Raw genomic sequence first — 16,172 nt, forward strand, 5'->3', positions numbered from 1 at the left:
CAACTCTAATACTTGCTTTTTTCCATGCACTTTTTTCTTTCATAGTTTCATAATTGTGAGCTTGTCTCATGTTAAGTCTTTCTTTAATCCTCCTTTGTGCTCTTTTTATCAATATCGGATTGAATGTAAAGGATACGTCTGCATTCCCTATTTAATGTCACCGCTGAGAAGCTTCTTGTGATCTTTGAGTCTGTATGCCATACAGCGGCTCCATGTCATCCCTTGTGCTGCGTAAAAGATCTGTAATCACAGCCCTAATCCAGCTGCATGATTGAACCCTGCAGCCCATCTGCCTTCTGCCCACCTCAAGCTGTGCCATTCACAGCACACAAGCCAAGAGAAATCCCTGAAACAAAAAAACAGCATCACCAATGTCCTAAATGGAATCATTGTGCTAATGGCACTGACTGCTTATGAAAGCAATGAATCAAATATCGTTTTTCAGTGAAAGTTGGATCTTCTTCAAGGTGCCTCAAGTTCAGAAGTGATGCCATGAGATTTTTTGGGGTAAATTATTTTTGGAATTATTATCTTTATTATTGGTGTTTCTCAATATTTATCTTATCACTGTGACATTGTTAAAGCGTTGAGTAGAAGGTTTGACCTTTATGGTGTGAGATCTCTTTTTCCATGATATTTAGACCTTTATCTGTAGGAATGACTTGTTTTTGCTGTACTCCAGAACTGTATTTTGAGATTTTGTCCATTTCATCACTTTTCTGCAAAGTTTCTCTTGCAAGGAAGGACATAGTGTATTAAAGGCAGGGTAGGTGATTTGGATTAAAGGGGGGGTGAAATGCTATTTCATGCATACTGAGTTTTTTTACACTGTTAAAGAGTTGGATTCCCATGCTAAACATGGACAAAGTTTCAAAAATTAAGTTGTACATTTGAAGGAGTATTTTTGTTCCCAAAATTCTCCTTCCGGTTTGCCACAAGTTTCGGAAAGTTTTTTTTTCGAGTATGGCTTTGTGTGACGTTAGATGGAGCGGAATTTCCTTATATGGGTCCTGACGCACTTCTGCCGGAAGAGCACGCGCTCCCGTATAGCGAGGCTGAGCAGCACAGACATTTCACTGATCAGAGCGATTCACTGATCCGAGCGAGAGCGTCGCAAAAAGTCACAAAAGAAGTGTGTTTTTGGTTGCCAGGGCAAGACAACCCTGCACAGATTACCAAAAAAAAAAAAAAAACAGCATTAAGGGACCAGTGGATGGAGTTTATTTTTATCAACGGAGTTGTGCAAGTGTTTGTGTTTGTTCCCTGCATTTCGAAGATGCTTGTTTTACAAACAAGGCCCATTTTGACGACGGATTTGCGTATCGTTTATTTCTTAAGGATGATGCAATCCCAAGGAAAAAGGGTCACGATCGTGTGTTGGAACCGCAGGCGGTGAGTAAAACTGCTTCAAATATCTCTGCCTACTTGTTAGTGCGTCCCCTCCCATGCCAGAGACCGGGTTCGAGCCCCGCTCGGAGCGAGTCGTTGCTGCTGCTGCTTTCGTTCAGTTTAAGCCTCTGGATCTGATTCTGGATCATAAATAAATGGCTGAATCTGACTGTTACCCATGGTTTGTTTTGGATGATGGCTTTTCCCTCACGGTAATGTCACAGCTTCCACATGCTCTCAACGCAAAAGCCTATTCGCGCTTGTGATTCTTTAGCCTCCGCCCACACGTCACGCCTCCAGCCGGTCGTATTTTTCCGGCAAAAATCGGTACAGACTATCTTTCTCTTATGAATATAATAAAACTAAAGACTTTTTGGATTTATGAAGGATGCAGTACTACTCTATATGTACTCAAGATTAACAGGATATTGAGTGAAAACGAGCGTTTCACCCCCCCTTTAAAAAAAACATTTGTTATGCTGGTTGTATCTCTCTTCACATCCCGATAGCAATCAATAAGTTAAGTGGTCTAAATGTATTAATATGTGTTTATATCATCTGTGGAAAGCGTAGGACCATAAAATATTAAATGTGTATCATTCTTGTCAATGAATCGTTTTATCTAAGTTTCAACAGAATGAGTTGAACTTTTGTTGCTCTGTCTGAGGAGTAGCTTCAATGTTGATTTTTAACAGTCAGTGTGAAGAATTTCTGCATGCATTAGTTCTCTACATTAATAAACACACATCATTCACCATGAGGCTGACCAGTGGGCAAAAACAAGCACATGTCAGCCCTGGGCTTAAAGACTCTTATTGCAACAGATGTTGTGAATGAGAAAAGGAAGACTTTTTACGTCTTCTCTGTGGTTCAATAAAGCATCTTTTTTCTAATGCAGAATTTCACAAACTCTCCCTTTTCAAACCCCTTTTACCCCTATCAGTCTATAGTTGGGGATCTCACAGTGTGCATGTACTGAACAGGTGGTCTCTATGTTGACCCATCTGTCCGAGAGAGAGCAGCTGTCCTGCAAACGTTGTCTTTATTACCCCTGAGTGTTTTTCTTCTAGATGTTTTCCTGTAGTCTGTGGGTTTGGGTGTTTGCTGAGGTTAGTGGGACATACTCTCCACCTGCATTATCTACTATTTATCTAGACTAATGGGTGGTGTTGGCGCAGTGGATAAGACACATGCCTTTGGTGTGAGAGACCAGGGTTCGAATCTACTGTGAGACACCAATGTGTCCCTGAGCAAGACACTTAACCCACTTAAGACACTTAGTTGCTCCAGAGGCATGCAACCTCTGACATGTATAGCAATTGTAAGTTGCTTTGGATAAAAAGCGTCAGCTAAATGAATAAATGTAAATGTAAATCTTCAGGGTGCACCCCTTCCTTTTCTAGGTGCACCATTCTGAGGATAAAAAGAGAAAGGGCAGCTTGCTATATATTTTATAAATTAGGTGAATCTTAAATTAAAAAAATTAAATTGAGTTTTTTTTCCACAATATCCTGCAATTCCATTACCATAATGCAAAAAGAAATAAAATAATAATAATAAATACGACAAATACATTTTTATCTACTCGTACTACAAAAATATTTGAAAGTAATTCTACACTATTATTCACTACTGTTAACTATAATAATTCATTAGTATTTGTAATTTATGCAGATTAGTATTAGTAATAATAGGAATTAACCAAAATTGGAGTGCAAAATACAAGTCATTTTTTGAATGCCTTTTTAGTAGCGGCAATTTTTGTAGTATATATATATATATATATATATATATATATATATATATATATATATATATATATATAGATATGAAAGCTTTAACAGTCCTTAAAAAAAAGCCTAATTTTCTCAAATTTAATAATCTCCTTAATGGTTTACCAACATTGACATTGAAGGTTGTAAAACAGCTGAACATACTTCAGCTGTCTTTTTTCTGTCTGTCTTTGTGTCAATCCCAAACACACTCGCACCAGTGGGTGAAACAGGTGAGTCTCAGTCAGCATCAGACAGCCGGGTCTTCCCTTTCATTAGGCCATCAACACCAGAACCTTCTCACACCTGTTAGCCCTCCCAGAGAGGGTTAATAAAGACTAACAAGAGTCATGGACAGATGCATAGCATGATCCAGAGTATTTACCAGTACATGCTAGTTGTTATTTGTCAGACATCCAGTATTCTGTCTTCACGATGCATTTGCTTGCACTTGATCAGATTTCCACTGGTTCAGTTAAGATAGTCATTACAACTACCGTCACACATCTACATGTGCTGCTGGTCCTCTGGGCTGTTTAGAGGACAGTGCAGTTTCCCTTCTTCTGTTGGCCAGTGGCGGCACATTAAAAATTTGGAGTAGTTTCATTGCGGCATCCAGTCTGACTGTGTTGTGCTGTCAGAATATTAACTTGTCTTTTCCTTCTTCTCTTCACCCCCCAGTCCTCCCACCGCCCATGTGCTGAAAGAGCCTCTGGAGCGTTTTCGTGGCACGTGGCCAGCCCTGGAGTGAATATGTGAAGAATTTATCTGCTTCTCTCTCTCTTTTCTCATTTGATCAATGTTCTCTCCGCTTTCCGCGAGGGAATACAGTGCTCAGCGCAGAGCGAAGGAAGAGCGCTAGACCCACAGCTAATCAGCTCATAATTAATAGAAAGAAATTAGGGTTTAAGATGAATGAGATGGTGATAGGGTTCCTCACGTGGTCTTGACACGTTCCGCTAATCAAAAGTGCTGTTTTTTTTTTCCATGTTCTTTTGGTTTCTTTTATGATTTTAAAATACTAATAACAATACTAATAATAATACAGGTTGTTATTCATTTATGCAACAATATATATTATAAAACAAAGCAATATGTATTTTTATTAAAAATCTTAAGAAATGTAAAATCCAGTTTTTTTTTTTTTTTTTTTTTTTTTTGAATGCTCTGAAGTGATTAGTGGAGATTAATTTAATTTCTTTGTTGGTCTATAGTTAGGTTGGATAATCTAGGGCACTGAGAGATAAAGTTAACATCAGTGTTTCTGTCTTGAAGGGAACAGATTTCTATTTCCAGTCACACATGTAACAATAAAACCCTCTGAGAAACCTGTAAAGGAGTGAGATGGTGTGATTTTGAACTCGATTACTATTGAAATCAATTACACACTCCATACGGTCAGAGAGAAAAAGGCAAATGGTTCCACTGAGGAATTTTTCTTTTCAGATGGTTTGAAAATGCTCCGGCTGCAGTCTTGCTGAAAACCCCCCCGAGCAGACTCTTTGGCGGACGTGAGAGTCTGGGATGACTTTTAGAGCCATGCTGCACACAGCGTGATTAACTACAGCTTGCCCGTTAAAGCCGTAGAGCTGTTGAATGACTGGATACACTATTTTTTTTTTTTTCTTCTGAAACTCTACATAGAACACTATGATGTAACTTCATAATGCTTCATTTATGAAGATACATTTCCTCATATTACTGAATATTCATCAAATAAATACCAGAGGGTGAATGGATCAATTGCAATATTAATATAAATTGCAAAGATAAGTCTTTAGACTTATCATATATTTTTTTATACTATCATCCTTATGCACCAGACATGGATAATTGACCTGTATGTAGCACTAAACCGAGGGAGACTATTAGGTCTTGAGTGAATACAGTTTTCAGCTGTCCCAGGATGGCAGCGTGTGCTAGCATAGGGCCAGGCTGGAGTCACATGGCCGTGTCTTGTAATTAATGTCCTCCAGCCAGTTGGGATTTAATTAAGACAACTGCTGCCAGATCAGTTAGCATTATTGTCAAATGTGCCTTGGATCACACTCTGTCTTGTTTTAGTATGATCTGAATGATATTTGTTTGCCCTCTCGAGTGGGATCTGGATACACACATCAACAAAGAGTCTATATTCTACACATTTGTAGCTTTATATTTTATATCTGAAGTCACTTGTAAAGTTAGCCAAGGTTTCTTGCACCACAAGCAGTTTTGTGTAAGCTTTCTGACAATTAAACTTAAACAGGCTGTTGTTCATTGCAGTTTTGGGGATCACTAGACTTCCAAAACATTCCTCACGCACAACTTTTGAAAGCTGGTGTATATAGTACGTATACGATTTCTGTTATGACCGGCTAAACTCAGTATTCTGATGTTGTTCACACTCTTTAATCATAACTGAATCAAGTCTACATGTCAAGTTTGTTATTTTTTCTCTCAGTTTGTTGGATTCTGTGTGGTTGAAGTGTCCTGTGCTGCTTTTGTACTCCGCATCAGTTTTTGCGCCCCATGACTGATAGCCTGAAGAGATGGAAAGTATGCAGTGAATTTTTTTTTTTTTCTTTTTTTTTTTCTCTACTTTGGAGTAGCCTCAGCTGATGAGCTCAACAATCCATATCACTTAAAGTTCCAGCTCTGAGTGGAATGTAGAGAACCACATGCATCCAGATCTCTGACTGCAGAGTTATTCTCTGAGTGAAAAATGGAGAGCATGGGGTTAACTTAAGGCAGCTTAAAAGGGAGCATGACTCATCACACACTGATTGCCATGTTTGGCACCCGGAGCAGCTCGCTCTCACCTCCATGTGGACTTGATTACCTCAGTGAAAAAGGGAGAGAAAGATTCAAACACATCCCTGGACTCGGAGGGGTATTAATGAGAACATTATTTCAGGACAGGTTGCTTCAGAGTTTATTTTTAGGGAGATGACCGCTCTGATTTTGTTATAGTTGTGACTTAAACATGCAAAAAAAAAAAAGAAACGATCAAGACTTTTTTTTATTGTTATTATTTATTCAAGTTTTCTGTTTTGATTTTGAAAAGGTACTTTCAAGTTAATTAGAAAAGCAGGTAGGTAGTTGGTTTTATCTGTTAGATATTTATTTAGATTAATGTATTTTATCATAATAAATTAGGTACATAACACATAAGCTAGATACAGTCAACACTATGGTACAGTGCTATGCCATACCATTAACATGATTACAGAATTCAGTTGCACATGCCAGATGCACTTTTGTGTTATGGCTCATTATCATACATCAGGCAATCTACTGCTTAGTCTCATTATATTTTATTTATTTACACAAGTGATACTGTTTACAACCGTTTGTAATCGATTGCAAAATCTGTTTTTGCTAAAATCTCAAACTATAAACTACCTCTCAGTATGTTTACTGGTCAGTGACTACTCATTGTATTGGTTTCATGTGTGTTTAAAAGGAGTATTCATGTTGGATGATGATTATGTGTTAGAAAGTAGGATAGATGATTCCCATCTCATGGATATCAGTGTGTATTCCTCTGTATTTTTATATAATAATGTTTCAAGGAGTCCTAATCCTGGAGACCTGTAAAGTGCCAAAGAATCCACTGCACACAGTCAGTGCAATGTATAAGTTTTATGGTCCAGAACAATCAATATTCTAATGTGTACTTGATCAATGGATCTGGTTTCCTGAGTTTACCGAATAACTATATCTCCCCGAAGCTCAACCCAGTAGGCTCTTGGTCTTTGTTACAGAAACACCTAATTTAACATTTGATTGTTATGAATAATCTTCAGAAGAATCCACAAAATAAACAAGAAGATTCTGAGTGACCTCAGAATGACCTATATATATTGTTTTAAAATCTAAAAAACTAAAGCGGCACATACATAACTTTTTACAGCACAAACGATTGAGACTATTTTGCTGATGTTTTGCGTTGGGTGGGGGGCCAACTTCAGAGTCAACCTCTCCTCCAAAGATTTTGTGATGTCTAAACTAAAGAATGGAATAATTTATGATGGTTCTTTCTACGGCACAAAACAGCACAAATTGAGCACGAACAAAATGCACTGGTTTGGGGCGATTTGGACGGCATGGGGTTGCCATGGATTCACTTTCCAGAATCCAAAGTGTTATTTCTAAGGAAGAGGACAAGATACAATGTTTATCAGCAGTGTGTAACAGCACAAATCGAGCACAAACGAGCGGCACCATTTTGCAACGATTTGGACCATATGGGGTGGACAGTTCTGTAAGTTAACTTAAATTTTTTTTTTTATGTTTAAGAGGGGATCGTAGTTGCAGTGTTTCTTTCAACGGCACAGACAAGCACAAATCTAGCACAAACGAAAGACACTGGTTTGGTGCGATTTAAATGAGGTGGGATGGAGAGTGGCGTCACTGAATTATATTTATTATTTCTAAAGGAGGGGATATAGATAGAATGTTAATTTAGATAGAATGTAAACGTTTAAGCAGAAACAAACGACACAGTTTAAATGCAATTTAGACCAAATGGGGCGGAGAGTGACGTCACAGCTCCGGAATTAAAATTGCTTTATCTGCGAAGGGAAAATAGATAGACTGTTTGTTTTAACGGCACAAATGAATGACACCGGCTTGGAGCGATTTGACTGACATGCGGTGAAGAGTGACATAATGCAACCAAAAAAAATTGTTCAACGGCACAAACGAATGGCATAGTTTTGGAGATTATTTCCTTTTATGGGGTGCCAACTTCACGGAGGTCTATTACTGGGATGAAAAATTACTTGGACCTTGATATAGGATTTTTTCATACGTCCACTCTTACCATCTGTTATTGACCCAGCTGTTAGGCCTCATCTTTTTCCATGACTTTTCTCTCCTCTGTCCGAACATTTCCTACATGATATTAAAAGATTTAAGGATTATGGGCTTAGCGTCACTGAAGCGCTAAATCCTGCTTTTGCCAGTTGAAATCTGTTAGTAAGCTGAGTGACAGAGCACCGAGAGCGACCTGGGTTTTTTTAGTTGACCAGGTCAAGAGCAGAGGCTTCTCGGCAAAAGAAAAACATATGATTTTGTTTCCATGTCATAAGGCTATCCTGTTGATCCAGATATTCTTTGCTTGATTTCAAAATAAGTTAATTCATTAGGTGTCATGAACTAACAATGAACTTTTCAGCATTTATGTGTACACAATAATGTTTATTTTTAAATACCCAAATGTTTGTTGTTAAAGAGATTGTTCACTCTAAAATGAAAATTGCCTCACCTTTTTTGCTCACCCTTGTGTCATTCCAAATTGGAATTAATTACTTTTTTCTTTAGAGCAAAAGAAGATATTTTGAGATCATTAGTAACCAAAACTGTTGGGTTACGAACATTCTTTAATATGTCGTCTTCTATCTTCATCACACAGGTTTGGAATGACATGAGAGTGAGTAAATATTAATAATGACAGAATTTTCATGTTAATTCGTAATGTTAAAAGTAGGGCCGGGACTCGATTAAAAAAATTAATCTAATTAATTAGAGGCTTTGTAATTAATTAATCGAAATTAATCGCATTTTAATCGCAGATAAATATTTGACCTGAGAACAGTGAGAAGTAATTTTTTTTCACATGGATTTATAGTATACCATTAAATAATGACTGTATACATAAGCTTAAGCAACAAAATATTGTTTACTTTTGTTCAGCCAAGTCTAGCAGACCAGTGCAATTTTTGCCATGAAGTGTAGCAATAGCATATCCAGAAACAATTTAGAAATAGTACAGTTCAGAAATTCAGGAAGCTTATTGGTGCTGGAACCTTCTGTAAAGTGTTTTTTTAAGTAAAACACAAGACTGTCAATTACATTCAGAACATTGGAAACACTGACTATTAGAAAACATCTCTCTGTTGCTTCAGAGGCCATAACATACTAAGTCCAACTCGAATAACCTTGGCCAAAACAATAAAGAGTTCAACATAAACTGTTGCACCAACAAAATAATACATAGTTCAACATAAAGTGTAAAGTCCACGCTAGCTGCTATATGTGTTGCGTTGAGGTGATACTTGAGACTCGGATGTGCTGCAGTGATATGCGAACGCTAGTTGGTGCTTCAGTATAATCGGTCCGCCGAAACGCATCCAGTGAGAAACGTTCCGCGGTGCAAAAATAAGTTATTAAAAATGCGGGATTTTTTTTTCTGTAATTAATTAATCTTAGTTAACGCGTTAAAGTCCCGGCCCTAGTTAAAAGTGTTAATTATGCAAAATAGGACATGTACGCAAGATGAAAAATGCTGTAAAAGTATTGTTCAGTATTTCATAATGATGCATGAACCAATGATATCAAATTAAACCTTATTGTAACTGTAAGAAATTATTTGATTATCTAATGCATAAGGAAAATATCTCTGATATTTTGGCAAGTTTGGCAGCTGATACAAGAAGGCCACAGTCTAACGTGTATGTTTCTGCTCAGCAGATGAAAATTACACACTATTTGTTTTCTATCTGGGACCAAATTGTTTATGTTCAAAAATAGTGCACTGATATGTTTTATTTATTTATTTTCATACAAAGCTGCGCCAGTAAAACCTAGTGGTGTCACCATTGGTTGTTTGCTTGTCACATTATTCAGAGCAATGGTTACACTTGGTGAGACATGTTTGGCAACATTTACAAGCACAAAGACAAAAACTGTATTTTACAAATGGTCTTTACTTTCACGTTGTTGTAGCAACACCCTGTCACTAACAAACAACTCCTTGCCACAGAGGGTTTTATTTGAGAATTCAGATCAAACTCTGCCAGACTGCATGCTTGAATCATTGTTTTGCTCCTCAGTTCCTTAATAATGACATACAGGCCCTTGCTGTGGTTGCTACTATGGGATTTCTCCCAAGCTTTACTTGCTATGTGAAAAGCCACAAAATCTCTCAACTCTTCCAAACCAGAGGTGGAGAAACTAACTTTGGCTTCTGACTTTAAATGTTTCGACCAAATCCCAGATAGTCTGAGAAAAGACTATTTGTTTCCTTTCAAGTCAATCAGTCCCATCTCTTCAGATGGATGGACGGGGCCAAGTCACCATGGAGACAAGTTCAAAAAAATATAGGGTGTTCCGCATTTTCAGGGATCTTTTTAATAGTGGCCCTCTGTTTGGATCCCAACTCATTCAGACTTGTAGTTTGGTTTCAGTGGCCTGTGCGTTCTCTTTCGAGGATTGGATTTCACCACAGAGCTCCTCTCCATGGTTACTTTAGAAAAGCCTCCACAGGCTGAAGGACTAACCCTTTGCCTGCCATTTACATCACTACCACATATACTGAAGTTATTTACTTAACGGTTGTGGGCATATTTAGCCTCTTGTTTATTAATTGATAATGTCTTTTAAATTCCCACTCAGTTCCCGAATTTGAATTGAGGTAGAATATAAGAAGCAGAATTGTAAAAACTTACTGGAAAAAAACGATATATATGAAAAATGCCAAATATTGACCGATATATCGGCCTTGGCAATATATATATATATATATATATATAGGTCGACCACGAGGGACCGATAAATAGAAAGGACAGATGGAACAATAGATTGGACAGAACATTACATAGCTACGAATGGATGGAATGACCGATAAATGGAACGGACGAACAGAATGATAGAATGAACAAACAAAAGACAGACTGACAGAAATTGTATTTAATCAATTAATCTTTCTGGACCAGTGTGGAAGAATATTTATTTCCCTGAATGTATTACATTGTATTACATTCCAGCGAATTGCTTTTTCTGTCAGTCCAGTTGAACTTCCTGTGCAGAGTGGCCATTTAAACTCAAATTCAATCTTATTAGGGAGCCAATTCTTAATTCATCATTCATGCTTGTTCGACTTAGTATATCAACCCATCTGAGTTTGCTTTAATAGACCTTAAATTAACTTTTCATGCTCTACCGGTCCAATTGGGAACAAATGAGAGACATGGGCCAAAAGAGAAAAAAAAAAAAAACATCAGTGAGCTCATGCCACTCTTCAGTCAGCAGGTTTATTTTGGGAAGGCATTTGAGGAGGCATTCTTTAGGGGACTTCCCAGCTTGCCTGATTTAGCCCTGAGGGAGGGGTCCTAACGGCGAAGCTTGTCCCAGCCTCGTCTCTGAGTCCCACAGACCTGTCAGCTACGAGGACACCTCAGACTCAGAGGAATCTTTGGAGGAGAACAGGAGTAGACAGGAGTAGGAAGACTCCTTGCGGGTGGAGGTTCGGAACACGCAGAAATGACACGTGACGTGTAAGTCTCCAAGAAAGTGGTCGATTGAGGCCCTCAAGATCTAGTGGACATGTAGAGCATTTATTTTAAATGAATTCTGGATATATCTGTAACATGATGTATTTACTGATAACTAATCTTGGTGTTCTCTGAAGTCTGGGTAAAAATAGATACTGTACCCTCTGACTTGTGCTGCTTAGGTTATAACTTGAGGTAAAAGTGACTTGAGGTTATCGCAACAGCAAGTCAGTATTAAACTCAAGTTCAACCACCTTATGTTAAAGTTAGGATGAATGGAGGGACCAGCCTAATTATTCTGAGCCCAGAGATGGGTGTGGAGCACCAAAATAGAGAACATTTATTAATGTGTTCAAAGGTTACAGTAGCTTATACAGTATGGACAATATAATACTTGGATCAATGACATGACACTATAAATAAATTAGATATCATTAATTAACAATTATTATTATTCTTTATCGTCATCATCATACTCTTATTAGTAATTTTTATTTATTAATCTGATTTTCAGTAGTGGAATCTTTTATAGTTGGCCAAATGAAAGTCATTATGGTGTAATAAGGCACATTATATTTTTATAGTACAGATCTTTCTTGTGTTTGTCCTTACATGTGCAATGAATCAATGAATTCTAATAGTCTTGGTGGCGTAGTTTCTCCCCACACAGCCAGCTGGGTTTTGATGTTTTTGCTGAACTGTACTCCTGTGTTCAGCAATAAATTAGCAACTCACCAGCATGTGCATGTGCCCTTAACAGATGGGGAGTGATGTGGCGTTTTTTTTTTCTTTCTTTCTTTTCCTCAGTGTCTATGTAAATTTGCTCAGCTGTGTAGTCAGAGACAGGTTTTTCTGTATACAGCTCGAAAGAGTATTCAGGATCACAGTATTGTGTGATTTGGAGGTTTTTCCTTGGCACTGTTGCCTTTTTGTCACTTGGGTTACTAAGCCACTTTTTTCTGTAAAGCTGTTTTGAAGTATAATGTGCATTGTGAAAAGCACTTTGCAAATACAACTTGTTTTCAACTTGATATTTGACAGTCATCTCTGTCAAAGTGGTTTCTCACAGGTATTGCATTTACAAGTGTTTACAATCGCCCTGATGCTTTTGTTTGGTGTGTAATGTAGCTGCAAAAATTATTTTTATTTTTCCCTTCCACATTTTTGTTTAAGCGTCCATAGTACTTTGATTTCCTTGTTTTACCTATAGACCATCTATTGTGTGCTTAAATGTTTTGAAATTGTGTGCTATCTATGGTAGTTTATTTCTTGGCCTTGTGATATTATATAATAGGATTCAGCTGCATTTATTTATATATGCTAAAAAAGGATCTAAATATAAAATCAGTTGGTTTACGGTTTAACACACTGATGCAGCAGGCATCTGGCATATGCAGTCATTATAGTTTACAGAGCTGATTGAAGTGTTTGTTGAATAAGTCACCTGGACCCACCGTATGTGTTTGTTTGGGAGATTGATGCTCCGTATGCGTCTGTGTGTCTGTGCTGCAGTAAATCATTAGCAATTCCATGTCTGTCCTCCATGGTCTAATCCAGTCTCTTTCTACCCCTCAGCATAGCTGGCATCCCAGTGCAGTCGTCTGTAAGCTTAAAATCTCAACTCGTGACCTCTTGCTATTTAAGGGATAGGTCATGAAATTTTCATTTTTGGGTTTAAGTCGCAAATACTGTGTCTCTGTACACAAAACCCTAGTGTTTAGGGAAGAACGAGTGAATTTCTTCAGTGCCGCAGTACTTCCCTCCATTTGTTATTCTGAGGAGGATGTGTGGTACTGATCTGGGGATTTTCTGTCTGTCTGCTTCTGAGAGTGCAGAGAAAACGGGAGCCCTGTGGCCTTCTGCTGTTCTTTTTGCACATTTGAAGGGCACAGTATTTATTCATTCCTCCTCTTTTTTTTTAAACGAAAGTGAAAATTAAGAACTGGTTATTTAGGGCTCTATGAAATCAGTTGTATTTTTTTCCAAATTCAGTTTTTTCAGTTTAAATTTTTTGGATTCCGTTTTTTTCTGTTTTAATTTTTCTCAATTCCTTTTTAATGTTTAAATGAAATTGTATTAATCAATAAGCATGTAAATTAATTAACCAATTAATAGAGGTCGACCGATATTGGATTTTGCCGATACCGATAGCTAGGTTGGACCACACTGGCCGATACCGATTAATTAACCGATAGTTTTTAAAATGGATACTGAAAAAAAATAATAATAAAAACTTAATGTGCTTTTTTTACAAAAAGTAGTGGTAGTAATAGTAGTAGTAATAATAATAATAATAATAATAATAATAATAGTAATGTTGAAATTACCACACTCTAATAGCGCCCAATGAAATCTGTTTGAAATTTGATTTTTTTTTTCTAAATTCCATTTTATTTATTTCCAAATTCTGTTATAACATTTTTCTGGATTCTGTTTTTTCCATTTTAATTTTTCTCCACTCTTTTTAATAATTAATAACAATAAGTTTATTGATCATAAAGTAAGTCTAATTAAATAAAATCATGAAACTTACACATTTTAAAATCAGTTATAAAAGTCTAACAAAAATTACATGATTAGGGCCCTAGGAAATGTTTTATTTTTTTCTCACCATATTTTTTTTATTGTCACCAAATTCTGTTTTAGCATGTCTAATTATATGAATGCATAAAATTAGGGCCGGGACTCGATAAAAAAAAATTAATCTAATTAATTAGAGGCATTGTAATTAATCGAAATTAATCGCATTTTAATCGCATATAAATATTTGACCTGAGAACAGTGAGAAATAAAAAAAAATTTCACATGGATTTATATTATACCATTGAATAATGACTGAATACATAAGCTTAAGCAACAAAATATTGTTTATTTTTGTTCAACCAAGTCTAGCAGACCAGTTCAATTTTTGCCATTTAAGTGTAGCAATAGCATATTTAGAAACGATTTAGAAATAGTACATTTCAGAAATGCAGGTAGCTTATAGGTGCTGGAACCTTCTGTAAAGTGTTTTTTTTAAGTAAAACACAATACTGTCAATTACATTCAGAACATTGGAAACACTGACTATTAGAAAACATCTCTCTGTTGCTTCAGAGGCCATAACATACTAAGTCCAACTCTCAATAACCTTGGCCAAAACAATAAAGAGTTCAACATAAACTGTTGCACCAACAAAATAATACATAATTCAACATAAAGTGTAAAGTCCGCGTTAGCTGCTATATGTTTTTCGTTGAGGTGATACTTGAGACTCGATGTGCTGCTGCGGTGATATGCGAACGCTAGTTTGTGCTCCAGTATAATCAGTCCGCCGAAACTCATCCAGTGAGAAACGTTCCGCGGTGCAAAAATAAGTTATAAAAAATGCGGGAATTTTTTTTCTGTGACTAATTAATCTTATTTAACGCGTTATTTTTTTGTGTAATTAATTAATCTGAATTAACGCGTTAAAGTCCCGGCCCTACATAAAATAAATTAATTTCTTTCTTTTTTTCTTAAAGAAGCTAAATGATTTTTCCCCTCAAATTCTGTGTGTATTTACATTTTTATCGTTATCAAATCAAGGCATGAAACATAAATTTTATTTGTCTTCTTAATAGGGCTTGGGCGTCGTGACGTCATTACTTGGCGTGGCCACCACGTTGACAGCCTCCTTTACTGCTACTCGGGCTACTGCGCAATGTTTAGACATACTCCCTCTCATCCGTGTGTCTTAATTTGATTAATTAAAAATCTATTTCAACCATGGTAAACCGTTGCTGTATTGTGGGGTGTAAATAGCGCAACATATAATCGCCATGGGGAAAACAAAATGAGAATGGATTAACTTTACACCGCTTTCCTGCTTGGAGGCGTGACGGAGACCATAACATCTGAATATTAATTTATATAGCTTAAGTCAACATTGAAAATAAGGGAAATTTCTTGGGTTACTCATTCAAAATACAGGAAATTTCAACATTCATTTTTGTTGCTATCCCTCTGCTGACATAAAAAAAAAATTCGAACTACAAAACTGCTGCATTAACTAACGTTAAGCGATTTGTGAAGCTAGGTCTAACGTGACTTTAGTTACAGATTGGTGTGAAATCGTTCTCTCACAACAACCAAGCTATCTTAAAAAGCCCAACATCATGCTAAGGTTGCTTTCAAGTAAGCAAAACGATGCTTTGAAAACAGCTGTTTCGCTGGAAGGGCAAGGAGTAGCAACAGGACAACAGCACAGAGACTTGACAGGTCCGATTGAAGAGCTAACGGGATATTTTACAGGAAAATACCCATCCATTTGTGAACTGTACATGAGACTTCAATGACTTGTAGCTTCAGAACTATTCTGAAGTGTAGGCGCTCACAAAACAAACAAGGTAGCCGAAGATATCTATTATGCAAAAGTGTGGCAGCAAGTCTCCGTCGGTACTCCACTATTTGTTGGGAATTTCATATGGATCTAAACCGTTAATAGTGCCGATTTTGTCCACATACCTGGCATCCATATTTAGCGTATCCCTATAAATCCCACAACCTTTTCACGATTTTACCATCTTTTCTCTTTCTCCTAACTCTGCTTCTTCTCGTTCGACTTGATGAATGTTTACATTCGCGAGGCTGCCAGCAGGACCGCCACGTCCCAGAATGCAACGCGGCGCCCAAGCCCTATTACTTAAAATTAAGCAAACTTTTTTTTTGCAAAAAAGGGGGTCTACTGTTAAAATTAAAACATGGAAGAAATGTTGTGTGATTATTCCTTAAA

The 16,172-nt window shown here is 37.0% G+C and overlaps 1 protein-coding gene across 2 annotated transcripts in view; it reads left to right on the forward strand.

Annotated features, from left to right (window-relative positions):
- LOC113062840 (protein enabled homolog) overlaps positions 1 to 16,172 on the forward strand; it is an 86,586-nt gene that overhangs the window by 7,508 nt on the left and 62,906 nt on the right. The window contains exon 1 of one of the 2 annotated variants that reach the window (XM_026232863.1): positions 11,147 to 11,422. The exons of the other annotated variant lie outside the window; for it this stretch is intronic. Within the exon in view, the coding sequence (XP_026088648.1) occupies positions 11,409 to 11,422 (14 nt within the window). The 5' untranslated portion in view covers positions 11,147 to 11,408. Of the gene's footprint in view, positions 1 to 11,146; positions 11,423 to 16,172 lie in introns of those variants that run through there. 2 annotated transcript variants of the gene reach the window in all.

This window comes from Carassius auratus, chromosome 45, assembly GCF_003368295.1.
Source record: "Carassius auratus strain Wakin chromosome 45, ASM336829v1, whole genome shotgun sequence".
NCBI lineage: Eukaryota > Metazoa > Chordata > Actinopteri > Cypriniformes > Cyprinidae > Carassius > Carassius auratus.